The following is an 18,820-nucleotide window of genomic DNA, read 5'->3' as shown; positions in this document are numbered from 1 at the left end:
GTCTGGGGGGTCAACAGGATATCGGGACAAACAGTCGGCATCTTGGTGCAGGCGGCCGGTTTTGTAGACAACTGAGTAGTCGAATTCTTGGAGGCGGAGAGCCCAACGACCAAGGCGGCCTGAAGGGTCTTTCAGTGACGAAAGCCAACACAAGGCATGGTGATCAGTGATGACTGTGAATGGCCGGCCGTACAAATAGGGGCGAAATTTTCCGACTGCCCAAACGAGCGCCAGACATTCGCGCTCAGTAATGGAGTACTTGCGCTCAGCAGCAGAAAGAAGGCGGCTGGCATAGGCAACAACGCGTTCCCGACCTTGTGTCTGGGCCAAGACTGCACCGATGCCATGACCGCTTGCATCGGTACGGACTTCTGTTGGAGCTGATACGTCAAAGTGGGCGAGAATAGGTGGAGAGGTAAGCAGTTGTACCAGATTGGAGAACGCATCCGCTTTCTCAGGACCCCAGACGAAGGCAGCGTCTTTCTTGAGGAGCTGAGTGAGAGGGCGCGCGACGTCGGCAAAGTTTTTGACAAAACGACGGAAGTAAGAACAGAGGCCGAAGAAACTGCGAACGTCTTTGGAACAAGTTGGCACAGGAAAATCTTTCACAGCCCGGATTTTATCTTGATCAGGGCGAACACCGAAGGAATCAACGAGATGCCCGAGCACGGAAATTTCACGACGGCCGAAGTGGCACTTGGCCGAATTTAGCTGCAGGCCCGCCTTACGGAAGACAGATAAGATCTTCGATAGCCTTTCAAGGTGCGTCACAAAGGATGGAGAAAAAACGATTACGTCATCCAGGTAGCAGAGGCAGATGGACCACTTGAAGCCGTGCAACAGGGCATCCATCATACGTTCAAACGTGGCGGGCGCATTGCACAAACCGAACGGCATCACTTTAAACTGGTAAAGGCCGTCGGGAGTGATAAAGGCCGTCTTCTCACGGTCCATCTCGTCAACGGCAATTTGCCAGTACCCGGAGCGAAGGTCGATTGAAGAAAAATATTGTGCACCGTGAAGGCAATCCAGGGCGTCGTCAATGCGTGGCAGAGGATAGACGTCCTTCTTTGTGATCTTGTTCAAATGCCGATAATCAACGCAAAATCGCCAACTGTTGTTCTTCTTCTTAACAAGTACAACAGGGGACGCCCATGGACTGCTGGAAGGCTCGATGATATTCTGAGAAAGCATTTTGTCGACTTCTTTTTGGATGATTTGTCGCTCAGTATGGGAGACGCGGTAGGGTCGCCGATGAATTGGTCTCGCATCGCCTGTGTCAATCCGATGTTTAACAACTGACGTTTGTCCGAGAGGGCGGTCGCCAAGGTCGAAGATATCCCAAAAGGACGCAAGGAGAGCGCGCAGTTCATCAGCATGTTGGGTAGGTAAATCGGGTGCAATCATCTGAGTTAAGGCACCTTGTTCTGATGGAGTAGTAGGGGAAGGTTTCTCTGCACACGAATCTCTGTCGTAACTCAGAGTTGAAATGTGGCAGTCGGCCGCCGGCATGATTTCCGCAAGTGAAATGCCACGAGGTAGAACTTGTGGACATAGGCCAAAATTCACTAGCGGTAGACAGGAGGTGTTGTCCGTTATAGTAACGAGAGTGTGCGGAAACGCAACGTTTTGCGAAAGCAGGACTTCAAGATTTGGAGACACTATATAGTCACCGTCGGGTACAGGTGGTACAGGTGAGACGCCGACGTAAGTAACTGTCCGTGGAGGAAGGCGAAGGTGGTCTGCGGAACAAAGCCGGCTTGGAGGGCAACCGGGAGGGTCAACAGCAGTAGGTAGAGCGAGTTGCACAACGCCGGCAGAACAGTCTATCAAGGCCGAGTGTTCCGACAAGAAATCAAGTCCCAAAATTAGGTCGTGAGGGCAATGTTCTAGGACGTAAAACATAACCGATGTGTGGTGTCCGGCGACGGTCACACGAGCTGAACACACACCAATCACGGCAGCTGTTCCACCATCGGCAGTTCGGACCACAGGGCTTGGGGCAGGAGTAACAACTTTTTTTAGGCGTGTTCTGAGGTCAGCGTTCATAACAGACACGTGCGCGCCAGTGTCAATAAGGGCCGTAACTGGTACACCGTCCACGTCTACACTGATAAGGTTCCGATGTGCGGGCAGGGTCAGTAGAGGATTTTGGCATCGGGTCGTGATTGCAGCATCACCTCTAGGAGCTGCTCCCGTCAGTTTTCCGGAGGTGAGCGCCGGAAGGAGCTTGGGGACGGCGATCGACGAGATGGGGGCGAGCGGGAAAAACGGCGTTGCGGCGAAGGTGAGCGGCTGAGTCGAGTGGGCAAAGAAGTGTCAGGCATGAGCGGCTGTGTTTGCGGCGATGAGCGTGGATTACCGGGAGGAAGGCGATGGGACGGAAAGTAAGGCCATGGTGTCGAGTTAGACCATGAACGGCAGTGACGAGAAATATGGCCTACACGACCGCAGTTGAAGCATATTGGCCGGTCGTCTGGTGTGCGCATTCTACCGGTTTACGATAACGTGGGGGAGCGGAAAAAACGTCGGTTCGGTGTGACAGCAACAGGTGGAGTTGGTGGAGCATATTCAGGTCGATGAATTGAGCAGATGTTGTTCAGGCCGACGTTGGCCAGTTCCTGACGCACGACGGACTGGATGAGGGAGACGGTGGCGTGATGGTTGTCGGAGTTTAGGGTTGGTGACGTGAGCGGAGCAGCGGCTTCAATTTCTCGGCGGACAATGCGGACAACATCACTGGAACTTTCCGTAGAAGGCAGGCGGGGGTCTTCGCAGGTGGATGTAGCAGCCGTGTTAGGTAGGCGTGTAAACTGGTGGAGAACACGGCGGCTCTTGGCTTCCTCAAAGCGCCGGCATTCGGAAATGATGTCTTGTACGGTAGATGAGTTCTTGAATACAAGCAGGTGAAAGGCATCATCTGCTATACCCTTGATGATATGGGCAACCTTATCGGCTTCCGACATCTGCGAATCCACCCTGCGGCACAAAGCAAGCACGTCCTGAATGTACGTAAGGTAGGATTCGGTGCATGTCTGAACGCGAGACGCGAGCTCTTTTTGGGCGGAGCGCTGACGTCCCAGAGGTCTGCCAAATAGCTCCCGAAGCTTTTGCTTGCATAACTCCCAGCTGGTCAGCTCTTCCTCGTGCGTTTCATACCAGACCTTCGCGGTGTCTGTTAGGTAAAAGATCACATTGGCCAGCATGAGCGTTGGGTCCCATCGCATACGTACGCCCACACGCTCGTATGTCTTTAGCCAGTCTTCTACGTCAACGCTATCGGTGCCCGAAAAGGTACCTGGGTCTCTCGGGGGCTCCAAGATGAGGGTTGATGGGCCGGTTGGAGAACGCACAGTAGCCGCTGAAGGGTCGGCATTGTTGACTTCCGTCGCCATTGAAGAGGCAACTAGGCGCCCGCTGCGAAGCTTCGTCTTGCGTGAAGTTAATACCCAGCACCTTCCACCAAAGATGTTACGGGGAGAAAAGGACAACGAAGAAGACAAGGAAGACGACGACGTTGACAGACCCTGCAAGCTGGGCGCCATCTTGCCAGCCGCTGAGTTTATTCCCTGTACATATATTGTAAATATATTCTCCCCGTAACAATATGCCGTGCAAGCGTAGAAAAACAAAGAGAGCAGCATGCACATCGTACCTTTCGTCCGCTGGGATCCTAAAGAATTTTATGCCGGCGTGGCGTGAAGAATTTCGACACCCTCAGCACAGCACGATTTGTGATAACGGCGCGAATCCATTCCTGCGTCTGTTTCGCTGAAGCTTGCAGGGGTTTCGCCAGTTTCCTTGAAACAAACCTTACGGTGGTAAAAGCGGCCTTTGCGACACCGTAGGCCGTAGCACACATGGGCGCGCGACAAGAAACGCCCCTTTTTCGCCGTGAGAGATAGGACGGCGCAGTTCCCGTTTTACACTCCGGGTGGCGCTCGTATTTTCGCAACCTCGAACTGCAACCTTTAGGTTCACTTGCGTATTAAAAACTCCGGAGTTCTTAAGTAACCTGTTAATTATTATAAAATGGAACAACGTTAATTTATGTTCGTATGTAGTACAGCCCCCAAACATTAGGATCGCTGCGGTCACGGGACAGAGAAACCGCGAAGTTTCATCCCCCTGGTCCGGCCAGCACGGCGTGTGGGTGCGAGAGTATCCGCTCGGCTCGCCAGCAGCCTGGGTGCGAGACAGGCGTGCTCTGGTGTATACTCTATCTGCGAGTGAAAGCGCGCTAGCGCTGCAGAGGAAAAGGGCTCAAGCAGAGATGGAACGAGCCGATGCGCACATGGAGATAGGAGCCGCAGGGTTGTCGAGGGGGGGGGGGGGCTGCGTGAGTCCGACAGGAAGTGCGTACTTTGTACCACCGAGTGTGGTCGCGTGTGCCGCGGTATCTTATAGAGGGATCAGCAGACGCCTCATACCTTTGTAGGCGTTGTGCTCTTATTGCAAAACTTCCGTTGAAGCCATGGCGGCGGCGGATCCAGAGGGGGCAGTAGGGGTGATCGCCTCCCCCCCAAAGCCTGCAGCGCCCGTCCCCTCTCATCAGTGCCTGTCGTCCACCTCCTTTGTCAGGCTTTCTGTTTGCCCCTTTGCCAGGTTGCTTTGCGTACTTCAAATTGGGATCACAGCGCAAGGTAAGACACGAGACAGAGAGCAACGAAGACGAGTGCTGTCTTACCTTGGGCTGGGATCACAATTTGAAATGGAATACCACCTTCTTCTTCTTTCTTCAGTGGTTATTAGGGAAAGGAAAAAGGCACCTAATTTCTGTCTGCCTATAGGCGACACGGCGCAGTGCCTTGTAGGGGTGGGGGTAAGGAGGGAATAAAAGAATAGTAGGACAATAGAGAGAAAAGTGAGAGGAGCACATCCATCCAACGAAGAGAAAAGAGGACAGGAAAGATTGGGAAACGGTCACGGGAGTTCAGGGACGGGTCCGCGAAACACAGCTAGAGGCACAGTGCACAACATCGACGAAACGGAGAAGGTCCCGACGATGAGCGGCGCACGGCATAGCGGGCGAGGAGTCCGTCACGGGGCGCCGGTCAGCGAGAGGTACGAGGAGTAATCCAGGACATCGCGGCCGGCACGTCCGTCTTGCTTGAAATCCAGCGAGCGAATCCCCCACCTAGCCCGTACTCAGACCTTGCTTTTGCCTACCACTGCCAAACAGAGGTAAGGAGAATCTTGTTCCCGCTCTCCACCTTTCTCCTCACCGCTCCACCGTTTCCTGCTTCTTTATGCACATTTCCAACGAAGGCTTCTGCCGCCATAATCCCCTAAAGGCTGTTGTAAATATGCGTGACCCCCCTAAAATGCACTGCTGAGGTGGTGGCGTCAGCCTTGTACTCCTTCCCCTACCCGATTGGATAATGGAACACGGCCATACCCCCCCCCCAAAAAAAAAAAAAAAAAAACTAGGCACCTGGATCCGCCCCTGAGCCATGCATGGATAGGTCACCTCTTACTGCAGCGGATGCTGTTCCTGAAGGGGTGAGCTGCTAGCCTATGTTCGTAGAAAATTCGTATTTCTTGCTATCAGCTTCATTATTGTGCCCTCGCGGTGAAACTGTGACTCTTTTTTGCTAACGTGAGACGGTTTTCGATATTGATGTTCGTGGAGAGCAAATGGTTCAGCTGGGCAACATGATTGCATCGGCGTCGCACTGCTCTGGCAACGCGCGAGGTTTTGATGACAATCCGTGGCAGCAGAATAAGCGCAATTGCACAGTGCGATAAACCTGCATTTGTTTCGTCCTTACACGTGAAACTCTGGCAAGGCATCCAACTCTGATTGCTGCCCCTCAGGCTCAACAAAATTGATTTTTTTTTCACGCAAGAAAAAAAGTTTTTTCAGGTTGCCTATTAGTCGAGCATTATAGGGGCATTTTCAGTGTAAATTGATTCTTTCGGTAACTGTGCCTTGTACGAAAGGTCGAACCAGTTTAACGAAGTTTCGATGTAACGAAGTAAATTGCCGCTTTTAACATCTTCGCTGTATTGACGTTTAACTGTACTCTGTACTATTCAAATCGGATTAAGTCGTTTTTATTTTTCCTGTGCACACTAGAGAGCGACATCATCAGCGACATGGTGTCTGCCCATCTTGACATAAAATAAAGTTCTGTTTCACTCAGGGAATTTTAGCAAGATCAGCCAGAGAATTTAGAAATGTAAATTTGGTAGACACACTGATTTAGTTTGATCCCCATTGGTTGCACCAGTTTTGTATCGAAGCTAAGCAATTGTTTAATTCTATTTGCTCTTCCCTGCTATTTACTGTTGTGTACACTGCGCAATCAGCGAACGATCGCATCTGTACAGGTGGATAAACGCATGATTGAATATCAGTGATGTCGATGGGGAATAGTAGGGGCGCAAGCACTGAACCCTGCGGTACACCAGAGTTAACGTTAAGGTAATCGGACACACAATTATTCAGAGCTACGCACTGCCTTCCGTTTTCCATATGGTTCTTTATCCATGAAACTGCTTTTTCGTACGTAGTAACTTGGCCTAGATGGGGGACATCAAATGCTTTGAAAAATGTAAAACAATGGCATCAGTTTGGCTTTCATCATTTATTGCATCAGCTATATGGCTTATCTCAGATAGCTGATTAATAGTAGACAATCCTGAACGGAAACCATGCTGCCGGTTGTATAGTAGGTTCTTATTCTCTAAATGTAATCTTATGGCTTTATAAATAATATGTTCAAACAATTTACTGCACGCACATGTTAATGAAACTGGCCTGTAATTATTAACTTCGAGTTTAGAGCTAGATTTATGCACAGGTACTATTTTGGCCAGTCTCCAGTCTTCAGGTATTACCGAAGTTTCCAATGATCGCTTGTAGATTACGTATAAATATCTTGACATCCAAGTTGCGTTTTTCTGCAAAAATGCATTCGTTCTAAGGTCAGGACCACAAAAGTTTTTTGACATCCAGTTTTTGCAAGATGGCATAAATTCCTTCTTGAGTGATGTCTATTTCAGGCATTGGATTGTCGATAATGGGGCAAGGGGCCATAAAGGCAGTTCTGGTAAATACAGATTGAAAAAAACGCATTAAACTTATTTGCTATGGCGTCAGGCTGTGGAGTAGTTTCGTTTGAAACAGTAATCTACGATACAGTATATCGCTCCTTCCAGAGATAACGCCTAACTTTTTGTGCTTTTTCCGGCATGCAAGAAGGCAGTGTAACCGTGAAAAAAGCATTCGTTGGCCGCTTGGGTCTTGCAGTGTGCATGCAAGATCCTGTACACCACATGCCGGAATGCCTATGCGCATGCTAATAATAATAATTGTTGGGGTCTCATATCACTATATGATTATGAGGGATGCCGTAGTGGAGGGCCCCGGAAATTTCGACCACATGTGGTTGTTTAAGTGCACATAAATCGCGAGCTTAGAGCATTTCGCCTCCATCGAAATGCGGCCGCCGCGGCCGGCCTTCGGTCACGCGACCTACTAGGGTGTCAGTTTAGTGTGCTTAATACCAATGTTTTTCAAAAGATACATAGACGACATGTTCCCAATCTGGTCCCACGGCTAAGAAGCGCTGCTGAAGTTAATTACAGAGTTCGGTGTAGTCCATTTCATTCTCTCATACGTATTCGGCCTCTACCATCACCTTTCTCGATGTTAACATAAACTAGTGCAGGAACAAGTTTGAAATACCCGTGTACAGAAAACCGAAACATCACCACCAATACTTACATTTTCATAGTAGACGTATATGCACAGTACAGCTCCAATTCCGTACAGAGAAGCCAAGCTCCCCGTTTCAACCTCGTTATGATCGGCCAGCAGTGCCCTCCGTTCGTAATGAATTAAAAAAGCCGATTGTCTCCATGAGGCTATCAACAACAGCACCAACTAACCTTATCCTTACGTATTCAACTCCTAACGTAGATCATATTTTCGGGAAACATCGTACTTGACAGAGCGAAAGAACGCGGCAGGTAATTTCTCAACTCCCAATTCCCCAAGCTTAGAGATTTGTCACGTATTCAAAGACTAACTTCACTATTTAACAAGGATGCCGACCAAGTCGAAAACCTCGATTGAAACTATGCCCGATGATGAGCATTACTAAGAAGGCCTACCGGATCTTCTTTCAAAACAAAAGGGGACTACAAGTGCGACACGTTTAATGCGTCGTCTTCTTGAATGTACAGGGGCGATGAAAAGAGGTGCCAACAGCGCGGCTGTTTTCATCGCGCTCCTACGTTCGTGGTAATAAAAAGGCGCTACAGTCGTCCTTGATTGGATAACTGTAGCGTAGTACTACCATCCAGTTTACAAGCGCTTGAAAAGAAATCCATATTAGCAAAACAGATTGTCGGGCTAGTTGGCTATCCATGAACACTGAAAGAGCACAGCGCAAAAACGGCCAACACAGAAAAGGGAAGGCAGCCTCCCTTGTTTTGTTTGCTCGTCCTTTTCGCGCAATTTTCTTTTAATGTTCACGATGCTGCACTGTTCGCATTTCTTTTCATCGCGATAGTACCATGTGCCACGCACAATAGATCAGACCCTTTAGGCCACGCTTTAACCACAAATAATTACGTTTAATATTCATATTACAGCTGCCACTCTCTAAGCCTGCAACTACCTTGGCCAAAGAGAAATTCAAGGCCACTATTTTAAAATCACGATACTCCACCCGCTGTGACAAGCGTGTGAATCATGTAATAGACAAGTTCAACACATATTCTAAGGGGATTCATCAGGGCATAGGTAGGCTGACAAAAATACTCTAATAGCAAGAAACGTTTCTCCGTGTCATGGCCATGTTTATGGGGAGGCAGTCGCCGGGCAGCTTTCAAAAGCCCACGTATCGGCCTCCGAAACGCACCACGAAATCGCGGACAATTTAATGGTGGGTCCTTTTAGCGCACCAGCCAACGCCGGTGGTGGTCCAAAGACCGATTCAGAGCCAAGAGTTGATAACACAAAGAAAATATATTCTCAGTTAAGGCAGTACACACAAACATGCACACTTGGCTGGTTCAATCACAATACAACTCACATGAATCTAACAAACAATGGGGAACAAATACTCACATGCGCTCAAATCCAAACACTCGAGAATATTCCAGAACAATTAAAGTCCTTTCATATTCACCAGCTTGACTGTTGCGCTGACGAGTCGTTCCCCTACGCAGTCGGTGATCACGTCTCCTCTCGGCGACGCAATCTTCAACAAAATATTTCACTGCTCCCATTCCAATGGCAGATTTGGTGAGATCGCTCTCACTCGGAGCTACGCGCTCCGTTCGCGATCCGGCCGAGCGCTCGCGTCAACATCAAACCCCCAATTCGATCGATATTGGAATGACGCTGTCAAAAATAAGGTGGAAAGGGTGACGCGTTTGCGCGTCCCACCACGCGTCAGTTTTGCGACACGTGGACACAGTGTGTGTATATATATATATATATATATATATATATATATATATATATATATATATATATATATATATATATATATATATATATATTCGAGGACAAGGTGTCGCCGGATACGGGAGTAATAGCAATCGCAAAAGCAAGGTGTTTGACGCACAAGTGAAAAGAAGCTTTATTTGACGTTTCGGCCGTGGGCCCGGCCTTCGTCAGAGTGAAACGAGGACACTGGAACGGTCACTCATATGCCAGCGGTCACATTGAATACACAGTGATACAATAGATACTTGTGGAAAAATAAATAATAAATAATAAACTAACAATGTCATCATAGTCGTAAGGCTCATGTCGCAGTCGTACACACGCAAGAAAAATTCTGACGAAGGCCGGGCCCACGGCCGAAACGTCCAATAAAGCTTCTTTTCACCTGTGCGTCAAACACCTTGCTTTTGCTATATATATGTATATATATATATATATATATATATATATATATATATATATATATATATATATATATATATATATATATACACACACACACAGGGTGCTTCAAGAAATGTGTCCAACCTTCTCAATAAATCAGGAAAACGCGATATTTGATTGCAGCTTTCAGAATTGCTTTTTTCTGTAGTGGCAGGGATTTTCAGATGGCTAAAGAAAGTATTTGGATCAGCCACATTATCTACGCTGCCCCTTTCTTGAAATTGAAGAAGATGGAGCTCAATAAACTTGATGCCCTTATCAGGACAGGGGTTAAACGGGTTCTTAATCTTCCAAAAAGCACCAACACGGAGCGGCTATTGCAGCTCGGACTGCACAACACAGCAACGGAACTCTTTGAAGCTCAACGAACAGCTCAAATTTGCCGATTGTCCCTCACAAAAGCAGGCACCAGGATCCTCCAGGAGGCAGGGCTGCAACCCCTGTTCATGCCCCCCGAGAAAGACAAGATCTCCTCGGCGATAAGAGGGGCTATATGCGTCGACCCGGTCCCCAGGAACATCCATCCCGTACACAATGAAGGGCGAAGAAAAGCAAGAGCCGAGGCCATCCTGGGGAAGATCGATTCCAGCTCAACCGCCCTCTTTGTTGATGCAGCCAAATACTGGAAGAAGGACGCGTATGTCGTCACAGTCGTCAATGCCAAGGGATCACTAGTTAACGCGGCCACGGTGGTCACCGGCTTCACTCACGAAGCCGAGGAACTGGCTATCGCGGTAGCTCTGCAAGAACGAAGAAGGGACGTCACCATCTTTTCAGACTCACGAACTGCCATCAGGTCATTTTCATCCGGCTTCGTCTCCGCCGCAGCCGCAAACATTGTTAATAAGACGACTGCTGAGGCTAACGAAGGGGAAGATCCCCTAACACACATCATATGGTTCCCGGCCCACATGGGTGACATCTCATCCTCCCCAACCGGCAACCCTAACGAGAGGGCTCACCAGCTAGCGCGTGAACTAGCTACCCGCGGCGGTGACCGGCCATCTCAGACGGGACGGGAACGGGGATGCATGGACTTCAAGGATCCATTAATATCGTTCCACGAGATCACCTCAGCTCACAAACTAGGGCGCAGGCTCTTCCCCCCTCCACACCCTAAATTGAATAAAGCGCAAGCGGTCACACTACGACAACTACAGACAAAAACGTACATCACTCCAGCCATGCTAAACAGAATCGATCCAGACTTTTCACCTCACTGTCAGCACTGTAATCACGAGCACTGCAATTTCGAACACATGCTCTGGCTGTGCCCCTTTAATTCGGGGTCAGGATTATCGGACAAACCCTCCTGGGAGGCTGCCATGCGCAGCATGGAACTCAACAAACAACTCCTGGCAGTCCAGAGGGCCCGGGACATCGCCGAGAGGCTCCAGCTTCCGGCACCTTCCTGGGTGGAGCCACCTGGCTGAGCTAGCGGGACCTCCAGTCGCGTTCAGCTTCTGCCACTTTTGGACCACAATAAAGTTCTGACTCACTCACTTGGAACTGTAATTAAAAAAGTTAAATAAATTACCGTTTTAACTAGTGGAGTTAGGTGGTTGTGTCAAATGGGAGAATTGAAGTTCTTCATGCCAGAAACCCAACCCAACTTTGAGGTTTCGAAAAAGTGGCATCTAGTAATAATTACGAGGTAATGAAATTCAACCAAATTCAATGGCGAAACCTAAACAGAAACATGGGAGAACGCAACTGCCATATTTTTCTGAGACGTCCAAAATGAGTGAATGACTTTTTCTGTAGCGCTAGGCATCTTAAGATGGTTAGAGACATGACTTGAGACAGCAATTAAGAAATTTAATATATAACTTTTTTAATTAGTGGAGTTAGGTGACTGTGTCAAATTGGGGAATTGAAGTTCTTCGTGCCAGAAACTCATACCGACATTGAGATTACGAAAAAGCGGCCTCTAGTAATAAATACGAAGTAATGAAATTCAACCGAATTCGATGGCTTTCGCTGTTGAAAGCCGTTGCATTTCATTGAATTTCATTACGCCACAACAATTACTAGAGGACGCTTTTTCGAAATCTCAGAGCTCGGATGGGTTCCTCGCATGAAGAACTTCAATTCTCCCATTTGACACAAGCGCCTAGCTGCACAAATTAAGAAGTTAATTAGTGTAACTTTCTTAATTACTGTCCTAAATGACGTCCTTAACTACCTTAAGATTCCTGCCGCTGCAGAAAAAGCAATTCTGAAAGCCCCGAGCAAATATCGCATTTTCCTGATTTTTTGAGAAGGTTGGACACACTTCTTGAAACACCATGGATATATATATATATATATATATATATATATATATATATATATATATATATATATATACGCACGCAAACGAGAGGAAGGAAAGATTAACAGCGGTATTTTGCGCATAAATGTACACAACAGGCTCTTCCCGTCAGCTGCCGCCACTTTGTATCAACACTAGCCAGGCGGGAGGCCAACGGAACCGTGTTGCCCTTTCCACTTTGTTTCCGACGGCGGCCGCCGCACATCGCCCCATACCCGTCGCGGTGGTCTTGTGGTTATAGTACTTCACTCCCTGAAGGTTGCGAGGTCAAATCCCGCCAGCGGCTAAAACTATTTTCTATCAGCACCCTCGTCGCTGAAAACTTTCTGTTGAAATCATTGTGCTAAACTGACAACCCGCCATAGTCTCTGAAAGGAGTCAACAGGTACGGCCTGAGGAGATAGGCGGCAACATTTTGCTGGAGCTTCCTATGTGAATGAATTTTCTTTTGTGGTCACAGACGGCATGAAGGGTTATCGAAAGTAAGTGATACATAAATAGGTGGAAACGATCTTCTTAGCTGGGCATTTTATTTTATTCTAGGAGCCGACCAGACAGCCAACAACTCGAGGGATCCCAGACACCTGGAGGCAAATGAAGCAGTGTTGTAGTAACTGATACATGCATGAATGCATTGAAGTGTAAAAGTATTATTAAAACACTATAGCGCAAATAAATTTCAAAACGACTTCATACTAACCTTCTTAAATTCACGGGACAGTTTTTCCAAGCTGGAAGGAAAAGACACAACAGACGGGCCCATGGCATGGAGAAAGTCAGCCACCCTGAGAAGGACTCTGTGAACGGAGCCCTCGGATAGATGAAAGCGGCTTGCCTGTTTTATTGGCTACATACCTGCAAGTAATTAAGAAATCAAGTATTTGCAGGGAAGAATAAAAGTCCGCCTTGTGTTACAATACTTTGGAACTTCTTATCTGATACTGAGATAAGCGTATCTAACGCTTCTATGATAACGTATCCGAAAATACGATATTTTTGTTCTATGCTCACGCAACGTAAAAAACAACGTTTGACATTCCAGCTGGCATGAACGCAAGTGTGCAGTGTCTGGAAACAGTAGCGCAGACATTATAGGAATGGTGTACGTGCGAACAATACTTATGCATTCTGTCCGTGTACTACAGCCGATTACGCAACAACTGGAAAACAGAGAGCCAAATAAATATCGACAGCGAAGCAAACGCCCAATGGCATTCGTCTGCAGTGCATGCGACCGATACATCGCGTCCATTGCTTCAACACGAGTGAGCCGCAGGTCGCGTCCCGTCACAGCGACAGGGTCGGCCTGTGAACCGCAGCCGCCGCACAACAGCAGCAAATTCCCAACTAGAAGGGGCGGATTACACCTGGGCTAACATGTTCGCCAAGCGGCAACCTCCGCGATCAGCCAATGAGCGCTGTTTTGATTATTTTACTAAGGCACGAACACGAGTAATGGACATAGGTAAAATACGCGAACAAAGCTGAACTCGCCAGATGAAAGTCAGCACACGAGTTTCTGCAGACTTTGCGGCCACTCCGCCGTGGCTGCTTGACGGGTACGTAGGAGAAGCTGCACATCTCCTAATGAGTTGCTCCGCTACACGTCGCGGCAGACGAAAGTGCTTGCGGAGATTTCAGGCAAAAAAAAAAAAAGTTGGCCTTTCCGCGCTACCACCTCCAGAATTGTACGGCACCTCATCCTCTGAATATCGCCGAACTACTTCCTCGACGAAGCCCACCACTTTAGGCCTCTTGGCGGAAGATCACGTCAAATGCCCGTTGGCACGCAGCAGCCTCGCACTCGCTGTCTCAGTCCGAAGCTTTCTCACCGGACTGGGAACGTGTCCAGTGAGGATGCTTGTGCGTGTCCAGTAAAGAACGGCGGGCGCACAAATACGTCACGCGAACTTCTGGTCAATTCTTGCTGAGCGATGCGTAATCCGCGGATGTACCCAATCTGCCATTGGAATGTGATTTTTCATAGAGAGCAGAAAAACTTGATCTGCCATTGGAATTCAACTGAGGCTATTTGCCACGCGCTGCCGTCTTCCTGCTCACGACGGTGCGTATGTGCAGCGTGCTGGGTTCAGCGGCCGCTTACGGCAGACGTGCTGTGCATGCCGTGACGCGCATGTGTTGGTGGTAACATGCGCATTATCGTGGAAGGGAGCATGAGGACATAAAGTCATTAAAAGCAATAAGATGGCTGTCGTTGTGAGGCAGACTCGCTTTATGTCAATATTCCTCCTGCTTCAATAGCAACTTGTTCAGTCCATTGTTAACAAATTATGTAAGCGTAAACTGCGGTTGAGACGGGACACTGTGAACATCATATGCAATTCGCTTTTGCATCCAAAATTCTGCGTTGAAAACTCTCAAACTACGTATTATAACTGCTGATGTGCCTAAAGAATAAACGCACCCCCCCTTTCCCTTTCTTTCTTTTTTTTTTTCAGGTTCAACTTTCCGACCATCCAAATGATGGGTGAGGACCTCATTGCGGTGCTGGACCACTTGAAGTTAGTATCAACGTTAAATGGGCCGTTGTGCTTTTTAAACTGTGTTTACACATGAACTGCTGCCAAATATTTAGTTATTCCCGCTCTTGTATAGCGGGATAACTTGGAACGACACTTAAGGCCGTAGATTGCACAAGCACGATACGCTGCTCTGTAATGACTTGTTGAAACAAGCCAGTCATAAGTTTTGCCTTTAACTCACTCTATCCTACGTGCTTTGCCCTCCCAGCTTACCATGGTGTTTTTGCAGTGGCTGATTTTCGTAGCGTTGTGGGGCCCGAACTGCCAAAATAGCTCATCTAAGTTCTTAGTAAATGCTTTGAGACACCTGTGCTATAGTGTAAAAAGTAAAAAAGAAAAAAAGACGTCATGAATGACATCGACGCTGCAGTGTTGCTAGCTAAGCGGCTCGGTGGTACTGCTCGCAAACACAAAAATATACGCTGTGGTTTATCTCGAACAAGCAAAGAAAGATTGATGTGGCGCCACCGCTCCGAAGCGCGTTATTTTTATTGTGGTTGACCCCCTTCGGTTCAAACTGCGCTGAATCAGCACGAATGGTTATCATGTAAAGTGTAGAATTTAAGTGAGCACCTGTACGGAATTCCGCCCCATCGGGATCACGATGTGTCTAGATCACTCAGTGGAGAATGCCTTGTCTGCCCATCATGCTGTTTGATGCCCTCACAATACAAACAAACTTCAGGCTAAACTGAACTAGCTCTTGATAGTTAATGCGTAGGAAATTTCGATACTATCGTACACTAAGCAAGAAGTGCAGTGCTTTGTCATAAGGGTGCCCCGCCAGGGTGGTACAGTGGTATGGCGCTCGACTGCTGACGCGAAGGTCGCGGGATCGAATCCCGGCCGCGGCGGCTGCATTTTCGATGGAGGCGAAAATGTTTGAGGCCCGTGTACTTAGATTTAGGTGCACGTTAAAGAACCCCAGGTCGTCGAAATTTCCGGAGCCCTCCACTACGGCGTCTCTCATAATCATATCCTGGTTTTGGGACGTTAAACCCCAGATATTATTATTTGTCATAAGGGTGGTAATTCGGGCTAGTTGGGTTTTCGTGATCTTAAAAACGGCGCATAAACAACGGACAAACACAAAGGGATATACGGGCGCTAACTTCCAGCCGGTTTCTTTTTTCCGAGAAACACAATTTAGAGCACTGACATCACGAGGAACACAGAATTGCAGCATGCGCAGAAATTCGTTTACTTTGTGAAGAAGACAGATTGAAGGGTGCTTGCACACTATCACCAACTTTTTCTATCATGTCAGCTTTCATAATCTCACGTGTTCGCGGCTTCTCGAAACGCCTTCACAAAACCCGGAACGCACCCGCCGCGAGTACAGTGATGAGATGAAATGCCTTGCTTTGCCATAGGAACAAGTGGGCAACCAGAATTTTAAAATTCCTCGTACCACACCACAACTAGAGTGTACTAGAACAGGGGAGTGCTCGGAACGAGCTTCGAAAAGTGAAGCCCAAACAGGGTCAATCCGCTTGCAGCGCTGCGATCGGTAGTCTGCAATGTGTCGTCGTTTAAGAGCTGCGCGCGGCCCCGTCGAAGTGGTGCAGGGGTAGAATGCCCCCTTCCCACTCAAAAGGCCGGGGTTCGAATCGCAGCTGTAGATGGTGGGCTTTTATTCTTAGTGTCACCTTTCATAGCTGTATTGGTTTTCCTTTGTTTCATAAAACTAGCTTCAGTTGCTACGTGTTGGTTCAAAAAGTAACGCAAAATTGTGTAGTAAAATAGAAGAAATTTGACAGTGAGCGCAGTTATTTGCAGCGCCATCGCCCGGGATTGAATAAAAACGTAAAGTATGGCCTCCGATATTTTTGGAAAATACGACACTCTAAACGCGATTTCACATTTTACGTTAATTTTTGTAGCAATACATAACAACAGAAGCTAGTTTTAAGAAACAAAGGAAAACCAACACAGCTATAAATGATGACACTAAGAATAAAAACCAACCATCTACAGCTGCGATTCGAACCCGGACCTTTCGAGTGGGAAGCGGGCATTCTACCCCTGCACCACTTTGGCGGAGCCGCGCGCGACTCTTAAACGACGACACATTGCAGACTACCGATCGCAGCGCTGCAGGTGGATTGACCCTGTTTGGGCTTCACTTTCTGTACATTGGTGCTACGGCCGTTCCGAGCACTCCCCTGTTCTAGTACACTCTACCACAACGTAAAGGCATTGTGAACAAGTTGGCATAATACGCTAATAATTGAAAGGTGGTCAAAACATAACGCAGGTAACAGCACATATTAGTGACGTCTAAGCCAAGGTGTCATTTGTTTTTCCGTGTTTCTAATCATAGTCAATGAATTTACCTGAAAGAGATAGGAATATACATTTAAGCTTTACATACATTCAAGGTTATTGTAGCGTTAGCTACACTGGCCGAGCCGGAGCGGTTTCGCGTGCACGTACAAGAGCCGTGCTGCGCATGCGCGAGGAGCAGTGGTGTCACACAGCTGGCGCACCGGAACGCTGGAACACTCTAACGCTATGAGCCCGTGGCTGCGGGCGGGCTGATCGCGTCCCTGTCGCGTGTGCAACGTCGACTGACCGAGTGCGCCCACTGCTGCCACTGCATGAACGCACAAACTGCGCCACGGGAGATAGCGTCCCTCTCCGTCGAGCAAGGCCTGTGACGTCACAGAGGGAGTGCGCAAGCCTTCTCTTGTCTAGGTGGTGTTGACCGGGCACGAGAAGCTGCCATAAAGACGCTGCCGTCTCTATGGTCCCAACGGCGTCGCTGCGCCGGGCGTTGAGGCCATAGAGACGGCAGCTTGTTACTACACTGACCACCGAGCCGTCTTTGTGGCAATAGAGAAATGGCGTTGAGCAAAAAATATACATGTGTCACATAATGCGTACACCTGGTGTATTTCATTGAAGCAGCAGTAAGCATGATAATCAACCTAATCGTAGACAACCAGGAGAGCTAAGAATAATCAGCTGAACCTTAGCTATACGTGTATCCTGCATAGCCGAGCTAAGCCACTGCATTTCTTTTTTTAACAGCGAAGCTCTTCTAGCAAATGTCGTGGCCCAAAATCATCATGAACCCTCTTCGCTCCCAGAACACAGTGCGCCGACTATATAGCCAGGGGGGTGCACAAAGCGAAGGAGAGATGTGAGGGCGAGGAAAGAAACAGAAAGAAAGGGAAAATCTTGGCGAAAAAAATATTCCTTATAAGGCGGTGGGATTCGAAACCGCGCACCCACCATCCGAAGGCGAGCGGCTTAAGATAACAAAGATAGAAAATAAAAAGAAAGATATAGAAAGAAAGCGAGAAAGAAAGAAATGGACATAAACAGTGACAAACAAGACGGAAAAAATTTGCAGTGGCTTAGCTTGGCTATGCCTGGATATACGTAGTGTTAGCAAAGGTTCAGCTGAATATTCTTAGCTTTGCAGATTGTCTAGGATTATTAGCCTTCTTCTTTTCATTCTTCGTACGCTGAACCGCTAATTGCCAGGCAACTGCTTCGGAATCCGATGAGATAAGCTTCTCTGCTCTTCTGCGCCGTCGAGCAGCATTTGCGCGCTCCTTCTCCATGGCGTTACCCACCTGCAAACGCCAGTCAGAGGCGCTATCAGAGGCCCCAGCGCAGTGTCAGACAGCGACTGCACAGCGAAGGCGAATAGCTGCGCGCGCGCCGGCACCACTGTGTCTATGGCTACGACGTCACTCCTCTCGAATACGGCGCAGACCAGTAGCGGCGGGCCGTGCGCCGCGGTGGCGGAGTCTGCGCGCGCGCCGGCGCAAGTGTCTACCGCGCCTACGGCGCCACTCCTCCCGATCGCGCAGACAAGCAGCGGCGAGCCGCGCGCGGCGGTGTCGGAGAGCGCGTGAGATGCCAGCTCCGGTGACCCAGCTGTGTGACATCACTGATCCTCGCGCATGCGCAGCACGGCTCATGACCATCCACGCGAAATCGGCTCCGGCTAGGCAAATGTAGCTAACGCTACAAAAACAGAGAGAGAAAACTGAAGAGTAACAGCTCTATACCGGAATATAGAGAACCAGATTGCCCAGT

At 48.4% G+C, this 18,820-nt stretch overlaps 1 protein-coding gene across 6 annotated transcripts in view; it reads left to right on the top strand.

The window, feature by feature from the left end:
* Positions 1-18,820, top strand: part of LOC119379463 (uncharacterized protein ZK1073.1) — a gene marked incomplete at its 3' end in the record, with an annotated part of 493,970 nt that overhangs the window by 316,627 nt on the left and 158,523 nt on the right. For all 6 annotated transcript variants that reach the window (XM_049411988.1, XM_049411986.1, XM_049411989.1 and 3 more), the window contains 1 exon segment: positions 14,684-14,746. In XM_049411988.1, coding sequence (XP_049267945.1) covers positions 14,684-14,746 — 63 coding nt within the window.

Source organism: Rhipicephalus sanguineus, chromosome 1 (assembly GCF_013339695.2).
Source record: "Rhipicephalus sanguineus isolate Rsan-2018 chromosome 1, BIME_Rsan_1.4, whole genome shotgun sequence".
NCBI lineage: Eukaryota > Metazoa > Arthropoda > Arachnida > Ixodida > Ixodidae > Rhipicephalus > Rhipicephalus sanguineus.
Note: the sequence above shows the minus strand (reverse complement) of the source record. Positions and strands in the feature narration are given on the sequence as shown.